We start from the raw sequence: 21,331 nt of genomic DNA, 5'->3' as shown, positions 1-21,331 counted from the left end.
AATTCCACTCTGATTATAGTCTGATGCTTCATTCTGTGGAGTCTTTTAAGAATCAAGTACACTCATTTGGTGTATGAGAAGAAAACCTGCATGGCAGAAAAAGAAATTCTTTTACTCCATTTACCAAGCTTTCAACTTACTCATTATAAAATCCCTCTGTTTCCTTACTCCTACAGTAGGGAGATTTAGCAAAACTATTTACTGAGATGGCTTCATATAGCAAAAACATTCAGATTTCTACTAAACAATTCTTGTTTTGTTGCTCGTTTTCAGATTCTTGCAGTGCTAATAGTCCTGTTTATGCCAAGACTAATAACCAACAATTGTAAATATGTTTCAAACAACTGGAGGCTGAAGAGGAAACAGATCATATCAATGAATATGTTTGTGAACTGAATTCAATGCAACCATTGTACATGGATTACAATTCAGCAGTCACATTTTTACTTTTTTTTTATTAGTTATGTTCTGGAAACCATAAATAATGTACTCATTTGAAAGAATTACATGAATTGACCAAATCCTCTGGAAGTTTCCTGTGAAGTTCATTCATATTTGGAGCATCAAACACATCTCTGGGCAACGTGTTCCAGTGCCTCACCAACTTCATAATAAAAAAAATTCTCCCTTCTATCTAGTCTAAGCCTACCTTGTGGTAGTGTTCACAGGGGTTCTTGGATGATGCAAGAGACGAGAATGTTGACTCTATGTTCAGAAGGCTTGATTTATTATTTTATGATATATATATTACATTAAAACTATACTAAAAAGAAATAGAAGAAGAGGTTTCCTCAGAAGGCTAGCTAAGAATAGAATAGAAAAGAATGATAACAAAAGCAGCTGGCTCAGACAGAGCGCGAGAGCCAGCTCTGCCGTGACTGGTCAGTAAATCCAAACATCCACAGCAGACCAATCACAGATCCACCTGTTGCATTCCACACCAGCAGATAACCATTGTTTAAATTTGTTTCTGAGGCCTCAGCTTCTCAGAAAAGAAAAAATCTTAGGGAAAGTTTTCACAAAAAGATGCCTGCGACACTACCCTCTTTCAATTTAAAGGCATTTCCCCTTGGTCCTATCATTCCATGCCCTTGTAAACGTCTCTCTTCACCTTTCTTGTAAGCCCCTTTCAGATACTGGCTTCTTTTCTCCAGGCTGAGCAACCCAACTGAATCAGTCTGTCATCAGAGGTGCTCCAAACCTGTGACCATGTATGTTGCTTCCTCCACACCCCCTCCAACAGATCCCTGTCTTTGCTGTACAGAGGATTCCAGAGCTGGATGCAGTGCTCCAGATGGGGTCCCAAAGTTATTCAAAACGTCAGTTTGTTATAACAATGTCATTTCAAAATAACAGAGATGGATGCTCTTCAGCCACTTTATAGTCCACACATATAACCAAACAAATCACAAAATACTTAAGGAAAAGTAACAGTCTCATTCCTAGTTTACCTCTCCATGGTTTTCAGTGAACAAAGGATATGCCACCAAGATTCACTTGTCCTTCCCCAAGATGTGAGCTTTACTATCATATCTATTTTATAAAATATAGTAATTAAGAGAATTAGATAGATATCTATGGAAAACCATATGGGAATACTAAACATTTTACAAGAACAGGTAGCAATGCATGTAGAAAGCACACTGGTCTGCCTAATAAAAGTGTGTGCTGTTTTCCTAATAAATGTGTGCCTAATAAAAGTCTGTGGTGTTTCTCCTTTCTTCCATCAGGCCCTACCACCCGTTTCAACAATGACTCAGTATGATTCCTTCTCTTTTTAGCTTTCATCATCTAGCCACCAAAGAAGTCTTAACTCACATGCATTTACCCTCTCTTCTGAGAGGCTGCTGAGAACTTCTCAAGAAAGTCTGCATACTTCCTCTACTAAATTTTCCCAATTCCATTTAAAAATTGAGGTTTGACTTAAAGGTCCCATTTGGCATAGCCATGGAACAGGATTAGGTGATACTGTTGCATCTCTTGGTTGGAGATTAGACTTGCTAAACCAGAACATCCTCTTCTCTCTGAAGCTGTAATTCAACTTTTACCTTTTCAGCTTGTCCTAAATTGTCTCTTCCACACTTAACAAATAGAAGCTCTAATTATTGTTTATGAATAGTCTACTCTTATAGTGTGTGTTTTTACTAAAACATATCCTATTCAGCCCTTCTCTTCATGATATCTACATCCTTCTATTTTTTTTTTGTTCATTCTCTCTTTTGGTTCATCCTCAAACATACTTCCTTGTCTAGTCCTATCATTTAATTAAAAACAGCCTAGTAAAACATCTTCCTAATTTCTCTGTTTTACTTCCCTCTGGATTCTTCCTAATCAGCTTTTTAATCTCCTGAAGTTATCAGTATCACAAATATATTATGGAATTTCTGGCTCCACCATCTCTCCTGCTAGGGCCACATTCTCCTTAGATGGCATTCCCCAACTCAACTTCTTCCACCATTACTTTTCATCTGTGACTTCAACATATCATGCTTTTGAATTAATTTTGAATTCTCCTTTCAAACTGAAACCCTCACCCGTTTTCAACTTCAGAACTCTGATTCCCTGTGGAGGAACAATCACTCAGGGAAAAAATCAGCATGGTAAAAATTGAATATAGTAAATTTTATTCATCCAGTTTTAAATTCAAAAATCTCTGCAGTCAATTCCACTGTTCCTGACTTATATTAAAATCCAATATCTTAGAACCTAATATCTAAAAAGCTGCTAAATTCTATCAGTTCTCATGTCAGTGTTGCCAGAATACAGTATTTTCCCCTAAAACTTGGCATTCATCTTTCTGTATCTTCATTACATTTTCCATCAGGACTATTGTAGTGCTTCTTGCTCTACCCACTATACTTGCCTTGCTACTCTTTCAAGGTTTCATTCAAAAAAGTGTATGTGTTCTCTTCTCTGCCTCTTAAAACTCAGAGCTGCTGCTTTTCATTCATATTTCCATCTGGAAAATTGATTTGATTTTCCTCTCCATCTACTTCCTGACTTTTATCCTTAACTCCACATGATGCTTCCTATCTGTTTACTCCTGAAATCATATTTTCTAACTATTATCTTGGTGCTTTCTTTTAATCTGCTCCTTGTAAAATACAGGAAAGTTTCTCACAAACATGTAAAAATATTCAGGCACATATGACAATATTTTGCAAACCAGATAAAACCATCCTGATTATGGCAGTACAAGTAGCCACTCATCTCATTAATATCCAGAGAATCTAAATGTATTATGCTTTTTCTTTTCGATTCATTTGCAGGAAGAAATCTTACAAAGAAGACTCATGCCCAGCATTCAGCTACTTAATATGAAAGCAAATCCTAACATATTAATTAAGTATAAATTCTGAAGTCTAAATTCTGTAACATCATGACAGGTTTGAAAAACAAAGAGCCATATAAAACTGGTCATATTTGCAATCATATTTTCCTGTAGTGTGTCTGTATGCCAAACAGCAAAGTACAGCATTTTCCACTGATACCTGGGAATTAAGGGGTACTTTCACTGATGCCAAGATCTGACTCTGGGTCACAATTACAGCCCATTTTTGCTATCCTTTCTTGTTAAACCAAGAAATCCCACTTTGAATTACAGCCCCTAAAAATCAACTAACCTTTCAATATTGAAGCTGGAATGAGACAACACAAAAATCCCATGAGTTTGAGCTGAAATTAGTTGCTGGATTTAAACAGCTGGAGGGGGGAAGGGAGACATGTCTGAAGGAAGCATATTGAGAGCAGCAGGACTCCCTTCAGGAGAGAAAGAGAGAACAGTTAGTAAAAGGAATCAGGATAAATAATGTGAGAAGAACAGTGTCTGTAAAATGAAAAAGGGATAAAAAGAGAGGGCAATAATAAGTCTTACTAGAAAGTGGAACAGAAAACACAGAAGAGAACAAAGGAGGGGAACTGGTGATGCTCCAAGATTTTAAGTAGAGTATTATCTCTAAAGCTGTAATTGTTACCTCTGATTAAAGTGTAAAACACTGAGAAAGACAGGTTATTTCAGAATAAACTAACATGGAAATTTGGGAGTTTTATATAAGGCTGGGATAAGGAGTCTCTCAGACTAGGTACAGCGAGTTCCTTAAGTGATCTGAGCCCAGCTATGCTGACAAGGGGACATTCTCCAAAACCTGCAATTGCACAGGACACAACAATAACTCAAGATGCAAAGGATACTGGTGATTTAGTCAGCATTACATTTATGCACATCTCATGGACTGCATCTACCAATATTAATGTAATTTCAAATTTCTACTGCAGTGTCCTTCAGCTTCTCAGACCAGACAGGTATCAAGAACTGATCCAAGCACTAAATCAAGGACAGCTTCAACCTCTTAATACATGACACCTATTTGGAAGTCCATACAAGAAAAAAGAATATGTTTTCAAAAATGCAGATGCTGGCACTAGTTCTTGGAAGGTGCTACCTTTCTGATACAGCATGAGGCTAGGACCCCAAAATATGCACAGCCACTAAGTGCTAAGATAATCTAGGACTTAGTACTTGTAATTGCACCCTTGCATAACAAAATTCTTAGTTCTGTTTCAGCTTGATATAACATGCTTTTACATTATTTCCTAAGCTAAAGAGGTGAAAATTTACACACTTTTGCAGTACACATCTCCTGCTGCTCATTGGTTATGGGTTAGTATGGCTAATAAGATTTGACCCCAAGGAAAGAAATTTTAGAACTAGGATATCTTCATACTGGATAGGAGAGATAACTCTGTAGGAAAAGCACGTGTATTACCTACATGCCAGATGCAAAATAAAACCCAATTTAAGTAATTCCCCTATTTGTTCAGCAGTGTTACTGAAGTGCTATTATAACTATGCAAAAAAAACTGAGTAAAATTTCCATGTGCCATTATGTGGGACATAACATAACATTATAATTTATTAATTATTTCTGTAATGCTGCTGACTACCTAGAAAATACATAATATTAGTATTTCACACATGCCTTATAGAAGTAATTCTTGAAACAGAAGTCCTAGGACCAAATCCTAACCTAATGGCTATAAAAGGTCCTCATTCACTTTTTTTTTTTCCACACTGAAAAAAAGTCAGACCAGATCTGTGAAAGTTAGGAAAATTTTATAGTCACTGGGGTCAGAAGAAAATGCCAGTGAACAAACTGTGGAAAGGATATAGAGCTATTGTGGGAACTACTGGACACAGCAAGTTGCATTTCTGCAAGACACCTTATTATCACTCTATTTATTTAGTGTACTTCCTCAGACACTTGTACAACAACTTACTTATAGAAATGCTCCCACACTATGAAATATACACTGCAAGACAGGATATAAACTTATAACTTCTACAATAAGAAATTGTAGTTAGAGATTCTAAAAAATCCTGGTCATCTCACTATTATATCCTCAGTGACACAGATGAATTATTATTGCATAATTTCCTCTGAAGATAACAGGAGGGCTTGATGATTACTTCAACACTGGATTTGATTGAATGGCTTGTTGCATTTTCTTGCAGAACACTATCATCATCTGGTGGTATATTTTGCTGCTATGAAAACTGCATGCTATGAAGATGAAAGCATTTCATTTACTTAGCATTAAACATTTAGAAGAAGACATAGATTTACCACCTTGCAGTTATGCCAAACTATGTGGGGGTGGAAAATACATTAACATGAAATTAACTTGACAGAACTGCTGAGGATTTTGAGAACAAACAAATGCTGACATTTTACATGAATGAAATTTGAATACTTCTCTGTCCAGAAGTAAAACACAGACTAAATAAAACAATATCCTCATTCATACTATCTACAATGATAAAAAAAAACTTCACAGGTTTTTCAAACAAAAATATTTTTCACGTAGTTTTTCTTATAATTGGAGGTGGAGATCTCACATGCAAAAGTCAATTATTTATCATGCCATTCAAACAGAATCTACATAAATCAGTTGTTGACTTACGTGGTAACTTTTCAGTCTCACAAAATCGACTTTCATGGAGATGAACCTTTCTGAATTTCTGCTAAGATTTTTAATGTGCTCCACAAGATCAGCACAGAACTTGTAGCCACCTTTGAGGACACAGAGAACCACAATATCATTGTCTCCAATGTCTTGCATAATATCTTTTGCCAGTCGTTCTGTCCTGGGCAGAAAAGAATTAGAGATAAAATAACTTTAGATGCAGATGCTGTAAGCTCATGGTATGCTTTACAAACACTATGCTGAGTATAAAGCTTGACTGGCATTGCTCAAGAAGCCCAACTTCACAGAATCACAGAGTGATTTAGGTTGGAAAAGACCTTCAAGATCATCAAGCCCAACTCTTCCACTGACCACCACAATGTCAGCTAGACCATAACAGTAAGTGCCATGTCCAGTCATTCCTTGAACACCTCCAGGAATGGTGACTCTACCATCTTCCAGGATAGTCCATTCCAATGCTTGACTGGGTTTGCATCCAGCTCACAGATGGCAGATCCAAACAGACAGAGTGATGGATGCAAGATGCAAAGCACTTGACTCTAAGTTAACCTTAGATGCATGAAGTCAAGTTAAATTTAACTAACCATTTAAGTTAACCTTAAATGCGTAAATTCCCCAGCTATATAAACAGCACCTACACATCTCAGCATATTTTGGGCTCATAAATATGTCAGGGACTCAAGACAAAAGAATGTGAACTAGCCTTCCATTTTACCTCACAGGAATTACCAGTTTAAAATATACCTGTACAAACCCCTAACTTGTTATGTTAGTTACTGCACAAGAACAACAAATTAAGTGAAAGATAGGGAAGAATATTTGTAACTTTCATGCTGATTGGCTCTGGAAGATGCTACCCTTACAGTTTTAATAAAAATACATATAAAAACTAGAAAGAAATAGATAATCAGTGAAAAGCTTATAAAGAGTGTATATTATCACTATTCTGTACAGCTCATTGCTTTATACATCAGAAATGAAGAGTGCAAAGAGCTTCAGTGACTTGTTCAAGGTCACACACAGGCAAATAATTGAGAGAATGCTCCAGTGAGCCCAGAACTGTGGGGTTCCCAAGCAAATCTATCCTCTCTGAAAATTCTGCATGGCAAACACAATATGATTGGCAGATGATTGGAAACAAAATATACACATTTCTGCCACACAATGCTACTTACATTTTCAAGATAAAAATAAGAAATATTAATCTTAATAATAAATGTAAATAATAAATATTAACTTTAAAGATAGCATTTCTAGACTCCCAATAGGGTACTGGGTCATTTTTAGATGTAATGAAGTATCAACAGAAAACTTAACAATGTTGTTTGATATTTTGAGGAAAAACAGCTCAGTGCATTATATTCTGTAAATACTTCCACCGGAAAATTCTTTGATAGCTCTCTGAATTAGATTAGTAGTTTCAATGAGAGTGGACTTTTCAACAGGATGCAATTTATTAAATAATCCTATAATTTATCCCATGTATTTCATTATTACATTTTTTGGGTTTGGTTGTTTTTTTTCTTTATCAATTGTAATACAAAAATCAATTTGACCCTACATAAGTACATTGATTGAACTGTAGTGAAATCTGGGCATGAAGCAGAGAAGAATAAGCTCTAGACTGAAGATAAGTATAAGAAACAGCTGTTGCTTAATTTCCACATCTTTTATTTTTAATTCTGTAGTAAATTCCATATAGCAATAATTAGTATATTTTGTTATATGAGAAATAGAAGATATTAGAAATATTAAATTATCTCATTTGATCTGAAATATATAAATCCTTTTAGTGTTGTAAGAATGAGGATCACTTACTTTACTGAAGATTAATAAAACAGTCTTTTATCATCTTTTATCAAATCTGAGAATGGGGAAAACCTCTTATTAGGAAACATTTCTTGGATGAATTTTCATTTTTTATATTGTTCCTCAGATTGTTGAAATTTCAGCTGTTCCTCAGCTGAAATTTCCAGGAATTCCAAAGATCACTTTGTATGTTAAAAGTATAGGAACTCCAGCACAGACAAAAATGCACTAATTTAAATTTCCAAATAAAAATATCCAAGTTTTTAACTTATAATATTTTAGGACAAAGATCATACATGCACTGTATATGGATGACAGCCTTTATAAAAAAGAATAATACTACTGACCAAACAATTTATTTAGTAACATTCAAGCTACACATACCTGTCAACAATAATGCCATGAGGAATGAGCACATTTTCCAGGTCACCATAGTAGTGCTGAGGATAAGTGAACAAATCCAGACTGTATCCTGGCCAATTGTCTGAAATCTGAATATCAAACAGAACTGTCAAGTACACTTCATGGTGTTTGACATTATGTAACTGATACAGAATCAGCATTCTAGTACACTCTGTTGGATGGATTCATTGTGTGCCATACTTTCTTCCAGTTACAATTTAATATTTTGCTTTTCCCATTAATCATTTTGCTTCTCAGTATAACTCAGAAATCAAATGCTACAGTTTTTTACCCACAGAATGTGGGAAATGTCACCTGAAATTACAAACAACTAGACAGACAAAGGAAATATTTAATACTAAACTAGTGGCAAAAGTAAGTTTCTAAGTATTTTCAAACTCAAAGTGCAATATATTGCCAGTAAGAAGGGATTTTTCAATGGGAGATTCAATGGTGGAATTAAAAGTCATAAAATTCTATATTAAAATGGTACATTTCTAGTTTAGAATGACTTAAAGTCATAAATAAGTAAATAGATAAGTATTCTACAGATGAAACAGTGCATATGGAGAATAATTTATATGGTTCATGGATGATATCTGTACAAATCAGTGAAAAACTGTACTTCTTCCTAAAGGTGAGGTTCTTAATTTAGATGTCATCAAAGATAAGTGATTACAAAATGTTTGCATCTCACCTCACCTCACCTCAGCAAGAAACTAGTCTGTAAATCCATATATTCACAGAAAAAATATTTTACAAACTTAATATACATTGGTTTTGTAAGTATCAGAATACAGAGATTAGATCTCACAACATACAATGGTGGTAGAGATTAAGAAGGTCAAAAGTTAGCCAACGATTGAAGGCTTCAGAAAGCTATGAAATGCAAAGTCTCCAGCACAGAAACTAAACAAACTCCAAAACAAACATTTTCCCTATTCCTTATAAAAGACAAGACCTGCAGGTTCACAAGGTACCTTGAAATCATTAGAAAGCTTTGCTTCAATACTGGTTCAAGATAAAAAGCAACACCTAACAGGTTTTCCCTACAATCATAATCCTCAAGTCACACATTGTCTTTCTACAGCTTGGCTACAGGAATCTTGAGTCCATGGAGAAATGATGACAAACTTGCCATTGTGCAGTGCATGTCTTAATGGCATTCTTGCTACAATCTTTGAAGGACCATCACTGAAACCTCTGTTTACCATTTTATTGTAGAGCAATAAATGGTTTCTCACAATTTTGGCTAAGATAACATATTTGATGTTGAGCTGTTCCTCCACAACTCCTCTTTAACTCAGACACAGCCCTGCCTCATGCTGTACTGAAACACTGTCTTGCCTTGTGGATTTTGTGTTGCCTGGGGGCTTTTTTTGCATATTCCTTGACAGCTACAGGCACCTTGACTGGCATGTTTTCTTAACTCTACCCAAAAATTTCTGCATCAAAAAAGTTCCCCGTTGGCAACTGCTACTGAATATTTGCCCACGAAGGGCATGACTGGGAGATCACTGGAATCAATGAAAGCTTTTCCCCTGACTTACACAAGCCTTGAAACTACACAAAAGGAAAAAAGTTACTTAGTTGTGTTCCTCATTTCCATAGAAACAGGAGATTATAAATATCCTCCTTGGCAAGGTTTTTAATTAGAGCAAATCTTGTCCCAGAAACACTGCTGCAGTCGGCCTGCAAAGACTATTTTCCCATCTGCTTTTTCAGTGCATGGGGGGCTGAAACTTTTTAAACATTTTTTAGCAATGAACGGTCTATTCAAAAGCATTTTAATACAAACTGAAACAATTTCATTAAGTGTTACAAACACCCACTAGCAACCCGTCAGTGTTGTTACTTCTGCATTCTTGTCAAATTGCAGGGTTTCAGTGTGATGCAGATGAAATTAAATGGATAGAAGCTGCTTTAGAATTCATACAAACCAATAACGTTTACTTAGGTTACAGTAAGTCCTTTATAAAACAGGATCAGGATGAAATTTTGATTGTCCCATTTATCCTTCTGGTTCTCTAGAACAGGAGAACATTAACAGTGTAACACTACAACAATATTGAAGTTCTTGTTTACAAGTGCTTGCTGGCATTTGACAAATAAGATGAAATTCACGTGTACCTTCAAATTAATTATTTGTCTGATATAATAAGCCTATTTCACATTCTTCTTTCTTTTAAACAGGCATTTCCCAACAAGCCTAAGAAATTCTCATTTATCCTAAAGCTATTCACAGTGTTATGCTATAAGACAAATTTCAAGTAACTGTAAATTCTTATGACTATTCTGTTTAAGAGTTTAAAAGGCCCTTAAAAATATGAAGGAAAAAATTCATATTGTTTCAGAAAGAAAACAGTGTTCAACTGGATAAGTAAATATATATTCTAAACACATTGGCATGCTCGTGTGTAAAAAAATTCCTACAGTGAAAGAAAGACCTACTTTTAAAGTTCAGGCTTTGCACGTTTGAATAGCCCAGCAGATACTCTTCAGTAAGTCTTTAAAAAGTTGATGTGAATGGATACAAAAAGGAATACAAATACATGGCAATATCCAAAAGTGTTCCCCTGAGGCCTAAGAGACAAGCTGAAGCCATTCAATTGCAACACGTTTAGAAGAATGTTGTTTGTTTTCTTGTCTGGCAAAGTGAGCACAGGTGAGGTTTGAGCTCAGTCCTCAGCTCCAAGCAGCATGAAGCAAAGTCCAGCTTTTGTAACTTAAACGATGCTGCACTGGACTTACTGCGGGTGGGGTTTCTGGGGAGTTGAGCAGAAAAAATTAAACCAGTGCAGCAGAACATGGTCAGGCATATTAATGTCCTTCTTTGCAATAACCTCCTATTGTTTGGTGATATGTGACCCACTTAAGGAATGTAATTTATCACACAGGTGTCAGGAGACGTGGTTGATGTGTGGTGTTTTCAGACAGAGCTCGAACACACGGGACAAGTCCTTCAGAAGGGAGATGCAGGGGATGGATGTTGGAGTGGACAGTGTGACCATTGCTGACACAGGCGGCCCTGGGCCACGATCTGGGCGGCTGACCTGTGAACTTTCTGTTAAAATCCTAATGCCACACTAAAATAAGAACATACCTAAGGTGGTGGCAGTGATGGCATTTGCTTCACAGGAGAATCTGGGGTGTCTATCAGAATAGGATCACATTCATTCATTTTTGCACCATTTATCCATCCCTACAGGCACTCCAAACGCACGGCCAAGGCTCGGGCTGTTTCCCACCCCGGCAGAACACGGGCAGCAGCCCAACCCTCTCTCAGCGCGCCCGCAGACTCCCAGGGGCCTCTCAGAGCTCCGGTGGGAGAAAGACACCTCGGGATGCCCGAGGATCCTCATCCCCAGTACTCGAGGAGCCTGGGGAAGCACAGCCACGGCCACAGGAGCCGCTGGGGTGGTACCGGACCGTATTTTCACGGCGGAAGCCAAAGGCGCGGCCCAGCCCAACACGCCCGTCCCCCTCCGGCAGCCGCAGCGGGGCCGGGGCCGGCGCAGGGTGAGGGGAGGCGGCCCAAGCACCGGCTGGGGGGCCCGGAGGAAGCGGGGGAAGGGAAAGGAAGGGAAGGGCGCGGGGGTTCACCACAAAGCTCCGGGGGGTTTGGGGAAAGGAGCCGGGGACCGGGGAGGCACCGCGGCCGGAGAGGGGCGAGCGGCCAGGCCGGGCCGTGCCGCGCTCCGCATTTACCACAACGCCGCGGCCTCCAGCGCTGCTCCCGCCCGGCCCGGCCATGTTCCTGCGCGCGCCCGCCCGCCCGGGGGGCTGCGGCGGGGCGGGGCCGCGGCGGGTGCGGGTGCGCGGGGCGGGGTGCGGGATGGACAGTGCGGGATGTGGGATGCGGGTGCGGGATGGACGGTGCGGGGTGTGGGATGCGGGATGCGGGTGCGGGATGGACGGTGCGGGATGGACGGTGCGGGATGGACGGTGCGGGATGGACGGTGCGGGATGTGGGATGGACGGTGCGGAATGTGGGATGCGGGTGCGGGATGGACGGTGCGGGATGTGGGATACGGGTGCGGGATGGACGGTGCGGGGTGTGGGATGCGGGTGCGGGATGGACGGTGCGGGATGGACGGTGCGGGATGTGGGATGCGGGTGCGGGATGGACGGTGCGGGATGTGGGATGCGGGGTGTGGGATGCGGGGTGCGGGATGGACGGTGCGGGATGCAGGGTGCGAGAGACAGGATGGGCGATGCGAAGAGTGGGATGCGGGGTGCGGGATGGACGGTGCGGGATGCAGGGTGTGGGGTGCGGGGTGCGGTATGCAGGATGGGCGGGGCGGGATGCAGGGTGCGAGATACAGGATGGGCGATGAGAAGAGTGGGATGCGGGGTGCGGGATGCAGGATGGGCGGTGCGAGATGCAGGATTGACCGTGCGGGATGCAGGATACGGGTGCGGGATGCAGGATGAGCGGTGCGGGTTGCGGGATGAGGGATGCAGGGTGCGGGATGCAGGATGGGCGGTGCAGGATGCAGGATAGGCAATGAGGGATGCAGGATGAGCGGTGTGGGATACAAGATGCGGGATGCAGGATGGGCAGTGCGGGATGCAGGATGGGTGGTTCGGGATGCAGAGTGCAGGATGCAGGATGGGCGATGCAGGGTGCAGGATGGAAGCTGTACGGGTATAGGTACGGTCAGAATGGTGGAAAGGCTTTGGCAGGGCTGGCCAGGGGGCCTGGCCTGGGTTAATTGGTAATATTAAGCTGGTGTGGTTTAAACTGCCGTTTTACCTGGATTTTCTTGTACTCCAGGGAAGGAAAAATGAAATTTCCAACAGTTCAGTAATCATACTTTCCATCCTCGCTGTCTTCTGGAGTCGCTGCTGCTTCCCACCACCGTGCACATGCTGGGACAGGCTGTGTCTTCCTATTGCCCCCAGCCCATGCCCGTGTTGCCTATGCTGTCAGTGCAGTTGGAGATAAACAGATCAGGCACCAGGAACAGTGCAGCTCTCTGCCACTCCCTTTCAATTCTGTTAAAATTATTATTAATATATTGCTTTCACTGCCTCACAGATCAGAAGAAGCTTGGTTTTTCCTTGGCTTACTCTGATCATTGCCTACCTTTACTTTCCCATATAAGAAGTTCAAATTTGGACTTGCTCCATCCTTTTTGTATCCTGTCTTTTGTGGAAAATGGTAGCAAGCCTCTCTGCCCACTGTGGATAAAAATAGAGCTTTTGACTTTCTTGGAATTGAAAGTTGGTTATAATTTCTAATATCAATCTGTTAAATACACAGCTGGTAGAATTCTGCTGGTAGAATTTTCTATCCTAGAAAATATTGAAGGAAGAAAAAGTTCTTTTTAAGGAAGACCTAGGCATAGTGAAATATTCTAAGTGCTACCTGAGGGGCTCTCACCAACCAAGTAGGAAACATTTCAGGTTGGAACACTGCTATTCTAGAATGTGGTCATTGTCACTTCTGGTCACAACAGATGGATCCAGGGAGAAGTTATGGGTATGTCTACACAGGGAGTTTGGTGTCCAATGTGGACTAGTTTACAGGTGCATCCTGTTAATGCACTTACATTAGAACTGATAGGACAATTCTTAGGAATCTGGTGTTAAGAAGGCTTCTATAAATTAATCACTAATTAAAATCTGGTGAAGTACTAGAGCAGTTGAAGATTATCTTGTGATAAATGCTTTGTTTCTTATATTAAGCCAGGGGTTTTTGATGAATTAAGGAACTGTTCTTTAAAGAGCTATTGCCACAACAGACAGCATGTCTGAAAGAACAAAAGACAAGGTTTACAAAGTGTCAGAAGTCCATTCCAGAATATATCTGCCTCAAAGTAGTGCCTGTATATCAAGACTCAAGTGTAATGAGAAAAAATAGTTCCTGTTCCTGTAAAATAATAAGTAGTGAATCTGATAAACAGCATATGCAGACTTGTACAAACCTACATAAATCAAATAAAAATTTTCATAATGGACAAAATCCCTAAATAGATTTGCATTTTGATTCCATGTCAACATTTCATATAACTATTGAGAAAGAAAGTTTAATGTTTCATCTGATCTTTGGGTTAAATGCTCCTGATATGTATCCACACTTTTCAGGATTTGAAGACTCTCCTTGTCTGGAAGAATGCCTCCCAGAGCCCATATTTGCCCTAAAGCCAGCACAGTCAGAATCAGTTACCACCAAGTTGCCAATGAGGCTGCTGTTGCATTTATGTCACAGTGCTGAACCCTGTGGATCTGAAGCTATTTAGATTACAGATATAAACTCAAATCAAATTCTGCCACTCCTATATTAGGACTGTTTTATTCTACCTTTCAGACTATTTGGGTTACTGCTATCAGCGCTTTCTGTATTTTTAACCATATTCTTTATCAGACTACTGCAATATGAGGGATTGTTCTGACTAACTACAGACAGGATTAATGCTTTGAAAAGCATTAACATGAGCAGGACACTAAAAAATAAATTCCTCCAGCATTGTGCTAGAAAACTCAAGCAGGAGATGTTTGTTCTTCCTATCAAGATTGGATGAATGTGTCTGTCGAGTCTTTGTTTTGATATTCTTATCTTCCAGCATTTTACAGGGCTCACTAAAGTGTAATGAAGTGTCATGTCTTGCTAATAACAATAAATATGACTAAGGAAATTAAAGCCTAGATAAATTTAGCTGGGGTACACTTTGATAGTACTGCTGTCAGCAGCCACACAGCCAACCCACAAAGCTGCTCTCCATGGAAGATTTTTTCATTGGCACAAATGGTAATACATTTTGTTTAGTTTTGTTGCAAATGACACAGATTCATAGTTCTGTGAACTCACAGAATTAGTATAAACCAGAATTAATGAGGTTCTTTGTGCATGATGGAAATGAAGCTGCTAAGGATTTTGTTATGGAGCAATGTATACTTACTGAATGTTTGCTTTTTATTTTACAGTATGAACTGGTATAGAATGAATGAATTTACAGTAGACTTTCAAAACTTATTTTAATTAGGGCCAAAATATGGTTAGTGAATATTATATATTTGGGGCTTAACTATGAAAAAGCCTGTAAACATTCTGAAGAATGTTCTTACTAATCTTTGTTTAGCTGTTTGTTTATGAACTAAAAATAGGAGGAAAAGAATAAACATTTCTAGATATACAACCAGGGGAAATGATCAAAGGGGAGAAGAACAAAGAAAATAAGAGTAGATAATACTAACAAGTAGGTCTGGACACATAGCCAAGAGCCATAAAGGACCAGATGGAAGAAGTGACACACAGGGAAACAAAGCAGTGTTAAGACTGATACACAAATCCCATGTGAATATATTTATGCTTTTGGCCTTTTACACAACTTTATAATTTCAATTAGACATCTATTCCTCTCTTACCATGTTACTGATAAAAGTAGAACATGCCCACCCTTTCACAACTTTATTGTAAAGAAATACTGAAAATAAAAGGTTGGGGGCAGGGATATAGGAAAGCAGTCCAAGGCAAATACCATTATGGAGTTACCTGTAAGCAACCTTTACAACTGCATTATGTATTCTGCTTCCAAGAAGCTATAACAAATATTTGACAACTCAGTCTAATATGTAAACACCAAAACTAGACAAGAAAAGCATGAAAATCCAGAATATTTCAAGAGGTATGGCTTACCTAGGTAGAAGCTTGCCAATTAGGGGATGAAGTAAGAGCTCTTTTTCTCGTTCTGCCTGTTGCTGCAGCTGTTATGTGAACAGCAGAACTGTAAACAATCTTATCAAGCATAAACTTGCATTTCATAGTGGTTACAAGTAAGCTACAACACACACACACACCCCCCCAGTTGTGGCAGAGAAAGACATTTTTGGGTAAAATGGTTACTGAACAGATTATTAAAAGCAAAAGTCCAGCATATGTACAGTACTTTAGGGCATGCTGGAAACAATTCTAAATTGTTTGCATATCCAGTTTTAATATATTCCAGCATTTTGAGTTCTTGTGTATTACCTGAGGCAGTGACCCAGTGCACAGGGTGGCTGCTGGAGACCCTGAGTGCAGAAGAACATGTCTGGCAGACAGTGTTCCAGACATGTGGGAGAACATGAAGCAGGATTTCAAGCCATTCCCCTACAGTAATGAACACAGAGAGGCCATAGGAAATGCTGCCCCATTTGCAGGGCTGGGGAGCATCCTGTGATGTGCAGCAGAAGAGATGCACACTGTTCTCTCTGACTCCTGTACTAGAGCAGGTGACAGAGCGGCACTGCAGGCTGGAACCTGGCTCCTGTCTACTTCAACTTCAGCAGAATTACCATCATTTTAGAGGAATTGGAAAGTTTAGCTTTGAAGCAATTTCAGCATTTAAGATCTACAAGGGAAGCTTGGTCACAGTTAACCTGTACTGAGTCTGTGAGACTGACTTAGGCTTTGAAAATTAACTGCAGTAACTTTGATATCAAGAAAATGGCTAAAAGCTGCCATTCAAGATGCTAGTCTATTTTTTCAAATATTTATAACCTTCAAATCACTGTTAGGCACTGTTTGACAGAACCCCAGGCTTTGACTTATTTGGTCTATGATAAACATCTTTAATACAAAACTACATTTTTGTTTGTTATTAATCTCACTGTGCCAAACTAGAGCAGCGAGCTTTGCTTTGCAATTTCCTGGCTCCTGAAGATACCCTTCCTGCTTTTCAGGTTCATGTTATTAATATAAAGTCCTTATAGCTGAAAGAAATACACACAGAAATTTCCTCTTGTCCTTCAATACTAGAATAAACTTTATATTCTTTATAATATTATGGAAATATTTGCCCTAACCAGCTATTTAGACATACTGATAAAGCACTGTTTTCAAGGAATGCTGCTCACATCATATCCTATGACAAATTCATCATGCATGACCATGAAAACTAGTCAGGGAGTTGTAACTATATCGTGGGTCACACCCAATGTAATGTATTTAACTGTTAGAGTTTGTTTTCTTTATAAGGAGGTTGTTCACTTGGCTTCATCCCTCTTCTTAAATTATTTTTTCTTAATTAAATAAATCTAGAAAAGTCTGCCAGACAAAAGAATTCAAAGTGTCTAAAAAAGAATTCAAAGTGTCTAAAAAAAAACTAAACAAGTAAGAGTTTAAGGGCTTTTTGCCCCCCAGAATAGCTCAGTTATCTTTGATATAATTTTGTATACTTCACAGCTTGCCTAGAATAAACAGTGCGGTAACAAAAGTTATTGAAAAACAGAGTCCCAAGAGTTCTTCTGTAGCATAGGACAGTGAATGTTCATGGCTGGACAGCCTCTGTGTTTTGTTGCAGCACAGAATGACCCATAACCCTAAGGTGCTGAAATGCTGGATTTCGACCATTTACTAATTTTATTGTTTGTGTAAAAGACAAATCATTCCTCCTGATAAAACAGCAAAATGTAGTTGTTTCTTCCTTGTGCAGTGCTTGGGGCCACATGTAGAACACTACTGGAGTTTTTTTCCTCCAAAGAGAAATTACTACATTGCTTCCTCAGCTTGAATATGGACCTCTAAGCAACATGAGATCCTTTAGAATGGGCCTCATAGAACAGTTCTAGAGGTACTTGTCCATTTTTACAGCAGATATTTGAATTAGAGGATTGAGTCACCTGAATTTTCCATATGAGAGCTCTCACCTAGCAAGACTAAACTAATTAATTTTATTAATTTTGAGTAACCAATAGCTTTTAAACTATTCCATAGTGCTGTTTAGGCTCAAATCATAGTTCTAACTTTAGGCACACATATCCTTTATTTAAAAGAGATGAGCTCAAATTGCATGTCAGAAATCCCAAAAATAAGAAATGCAGTATTAATGGTTACCAGTGGAAAAGCCAGGTATAAGTCATTTACCATTGCATTTCAAAAACATGCTATGACAAAGACATGAATAAATCATATTGCTCCAGGGAATAAGTTAAATGCTTTAAATCTCATTTCTCTTCCTTCAACTCCTACTTTCCAGTTGCTGAAACAAATGACATGAGTGTTCTTGGAAAACAGATTGTTTAGTAAACAACAAGAATCTTATCGCATGGTCTTCATGCCCAGATGATCATATTTATTATTACTGTTATTATAAGCACACAAGAGCTCTACTAACAGACAAAATTGTGTCAGCCACTAAGCAAAGAGAGAAAAACACAACCCATATGACTGATAGCTTAACAATCTAAGACAAGAAACAACAGGCTACAGTGCCAGGGGAGTTCGAGGAAACTGCACAGGTCAGCAAGATAAAGCCTTATTTCAGCTCACCAGCAGCTCAGCTGCTGTTAAAGTTTTGGTGAGCACCACTGTAAAGGACATTTGAGGAAAGATTTGAATACAAAGTTATTCCAGTGTTTGCATATTTCTGTGAATTTCTTCATGTTGTGGAGTCAATGTGGAGGCTGGCATGGCATAATGAATTAACACCACAGGCTGGTACTGTGGCTGAACAGAAGTTCACTCTCCTAGCAGCATCAACGAGACCAGCATACAGCTACTATTTGGCTATGTCTGCCTATCTACAACTATTTGTGCAGGTACAGTCTATAAAAAAATTGTGTTTCATAACTTGCTGAAATGTAAGTCATATTTATACCAGCACCTTTTAAACAGTAAAGAAAAAACCACAAGAAATAACTCACACTGTATTCCTACCACAATGCCACTTCTTAGCCTGGAAGGTGAACACTGTGAATTTACTTTTATTTACATAACTTTGCATGACAGGAAGGAGCAGGAGGAAGATATAGTATGAAAAATCCTACAATCTAGGCATTTATGTGGTCATGTGTACATCACCACCTTGGATGGCCACTCATGGAAGGCAAGGCCATTCCCCTTGGCTTAGTCATGCTCAATACACACCTGGGGTGGACAATGCTGCAGGGCTCAGCAGCTGCCTCCTTGACTATGGGAAATGTCAGATGACCTTAATAACAGGGTTTGCCACCTGTCTCCCCTCTAATTATGTCATTAATATTATAAGCATCCTAAAGCTGAGGATGAAAGTGTGGACTAGGGCTAGCATTTATCTAGGATGCTATTAATCTGCATATATGTGAAATTTTCTTATCTGAAAGATGTCTGCCTTCACGAAGTCTGAAATTGTTAGATATATTGTGTTGCCTGAAATGTATGCCAATGAAAGGACTAGATTTTAGCTTCATGGCAGAGCCATCACAGCAGCAGTTTGCCATACCAATTTTCCACAAAAATATACAAGGGGTCAGAACATGCCCTCCCACAAAAAAAAAAACCTGCCTATAGAGACTATGGAAAATGAATTCAGTGGTGAATTTCTCCCATTTTTCCCACTGAATTTTGTGAGGGGAATGAGGTTACCTCTCTAGGTTTTGAAGAACTGTCCCAGACTTAGTCTCCAGGAATGCATGCAGAGCCCAGAAACCCACCATGGTCTAAGATCAGCCACATGGAGCCCACATGCTCCTGTCAGAGCTGATGTTTGCTCGAGGCAATCAGGAACTCCCTCTGTTTGTGACGATGCCATATCTGATCCCTTCCTTCCTGAATATAAATAGTTTCATTCTCAAGAAAAGCCAGTGAGATATTCATCATAATTTCACGTTGCTATTTTTAAAAAATAGATACACAGCTTTGTCATGCACAACTTCCAACAGGAAATATTTTCAGTTTGTGGGAACATAACTCTTACTGAGTTACAATAGATTATTCATGCCCCATTTTTCATGTTTTATTATGGTTATCCAATTTAATATGGACAATTTAAAATTACCAGTTTTATAATTATGAAGTACTGAAGCAGTTTGATTATAGTCTTTGTTATTTCATTGAGTATTAGTAACTGACTAGTGAATTTAAAGGACGTTTCAACTGGTAATGCTTCTTTTTAGCCTGTAGACAGACTTGTTTCTGTTAATATTTAATAGCTTTTATGGGGGAACAATTCTATCAGAACAATTGAGTTTATCCACCTTTTTCATTTTGTTATACCAATGGTACATATTAGTTGATTCACGAACATTATACTTTCAATTACTGGCATTTCCTGAACATATAAATACAGAGCTACATTCTTTGGATTCTGTAAATTTATTTTGTCAAATTTCCCAGAGAGAGCTAAAGGATAAGAACATTACCCTTCTGCGTGCATTTTCAATGATTTTCATTGTATTTTTTCTCCATAATCAGAGGTCTAGGCGGGTCCCATGGAATACACACCAAAAGCCTCTCCATAGGGTGACAGAAGCAATTCACATCTCATCATCTACCTGCAAAGAGCTATATGAGGCTCAGGAAAAAAATGTCACAGCATTGTTGAAGGACACTAGTGACAGTCCACTCAGCTACAGAAGGACACTGGCTTTGGTCTCTTCCTCTTCTGTTAAGCAGGAATATTTCTGCATCCCTTCCCATTCACTTCCTAATTTCCCAATAATGGATTAACATACTTCTGACAAAAAACAGTCATTTATGTGGGTCAATGACGAATGTTTCTAAGTGTGGCCTAGCTGCTCATCCCAAATTTTGGGATAGGCCACCACCAATTTTGTATTTCCATAAAGTTAGCACTGATGATAAGTGGAAGAACCAAATGCTGATCCTAACCTAAATCAGCCAGTTTGCAAATAAATAAAGGCTGACAGGGAGGCAGTGGGAATCCATGCTCTTGTGGAGTCAAATCCCTTTTTTTTTAATTTCAAGCCAAGAAATAGCCTTTTCTGATTACACTGAATTTCTTAAGAGGGGCATCAGGTACTTCACAAGTACCTGATAGAAGATAATGCCACATATTATTAAGTGCTAACAATTTAGTGTAGTTTTATTAAAATATACAATGTGTCATTCTTCTGAATGACACATTCATTTCTTTTAAATCCATATTTTACAAATCTGCAGCTTTCTTCCAGCTTATATCCTTCAAAAATAAGCATGATTGCTTAACAATAAGTTACAAATAAGAAAATTCACGTTCCTGCTCACCCACCTGTTCCTAGTGTATGTCATAGACAAGTATAACATGCACAAGAAACAGAGCTAGAATCACTGTGAAGTCTTCAAAGCCATTCCCTGACAAATTTAGGAAAGGAACTCAATGTATGGGAAAATTTGGGTTTTCATAGTTAATTTCAAATTTTTGACTTTATCCTTTGCTGATGTCAGATATGA

At 38.9% G+C, this 21,331-nt stretch overlaps 1 protein-coding gene and 1 long non-coding RNA gene across 3 annotated transcripts in view; one reads left to right on the top strand and one right to left on the bottom strand.

Moving 5' to 3' along the window:
- Positions 1-11,977, bottom strand: part of PRTFDC1 (phosphoribosyl transferase domain containing 1) — a 43,477-nt gene extending 31,500 nt beyond the window's left edge. For both annotated transcript variants that reach the window (XR_004982569.2, XM_036406478.2), the window contains exons 1-3: positions 11,905-11,977; positions 8,179-8,285; positions 5,962-6,145 (exon numbers count right to left, since the gene is read on the bottom strand). Coding sequence is in view for 1 of the 2 variants with exons in the window: in XM_036406478.2 (XP_036262371.1) it covers positions 5,962-6,145; positions 8,179-8,285; positions 11,905-11,949 (336 nt within the window). In the remaining variant the exon portion in view is untranslated. The remainder of the gene's footprint in view (positions 1-5,961; positions 6,146-8,178; positions 8,286-11,904) is intronic.
- On the top strand, positions 11,362-14,244 carry LOC118701694 (uncharacterized). The gene is made up of 2 exons (XR_004982570.1): positions 11,362-11,715; positions 12,974-14,244. It is a non-coding gene; the product is annotated as an uncharacterized LOC118701694 (long non-coding RNA).
- Positions 14,245-21,331: the final 7,087 nt, after the last annotated feature.

This window comes from Molothrus ater, chromosome 1, assembly GCF_012460135.2.
Source record: "Molothrus ater isolate BHLD 08-10-18 breed brown headed cowbird chromosome 1, BPBGC_Mater_1.1, whole genome shotgun sequence".
Classification (NCBI taxonomy): domain Eukaryota; kingdom Metazoa; phylum Chordata; class Aves; order Passeriformes; family Icteridae; genus Molothrus; species Molothrus ater.
This window is presented reverse-complemented; position numbering and strand designations above follow the sequence as displayed.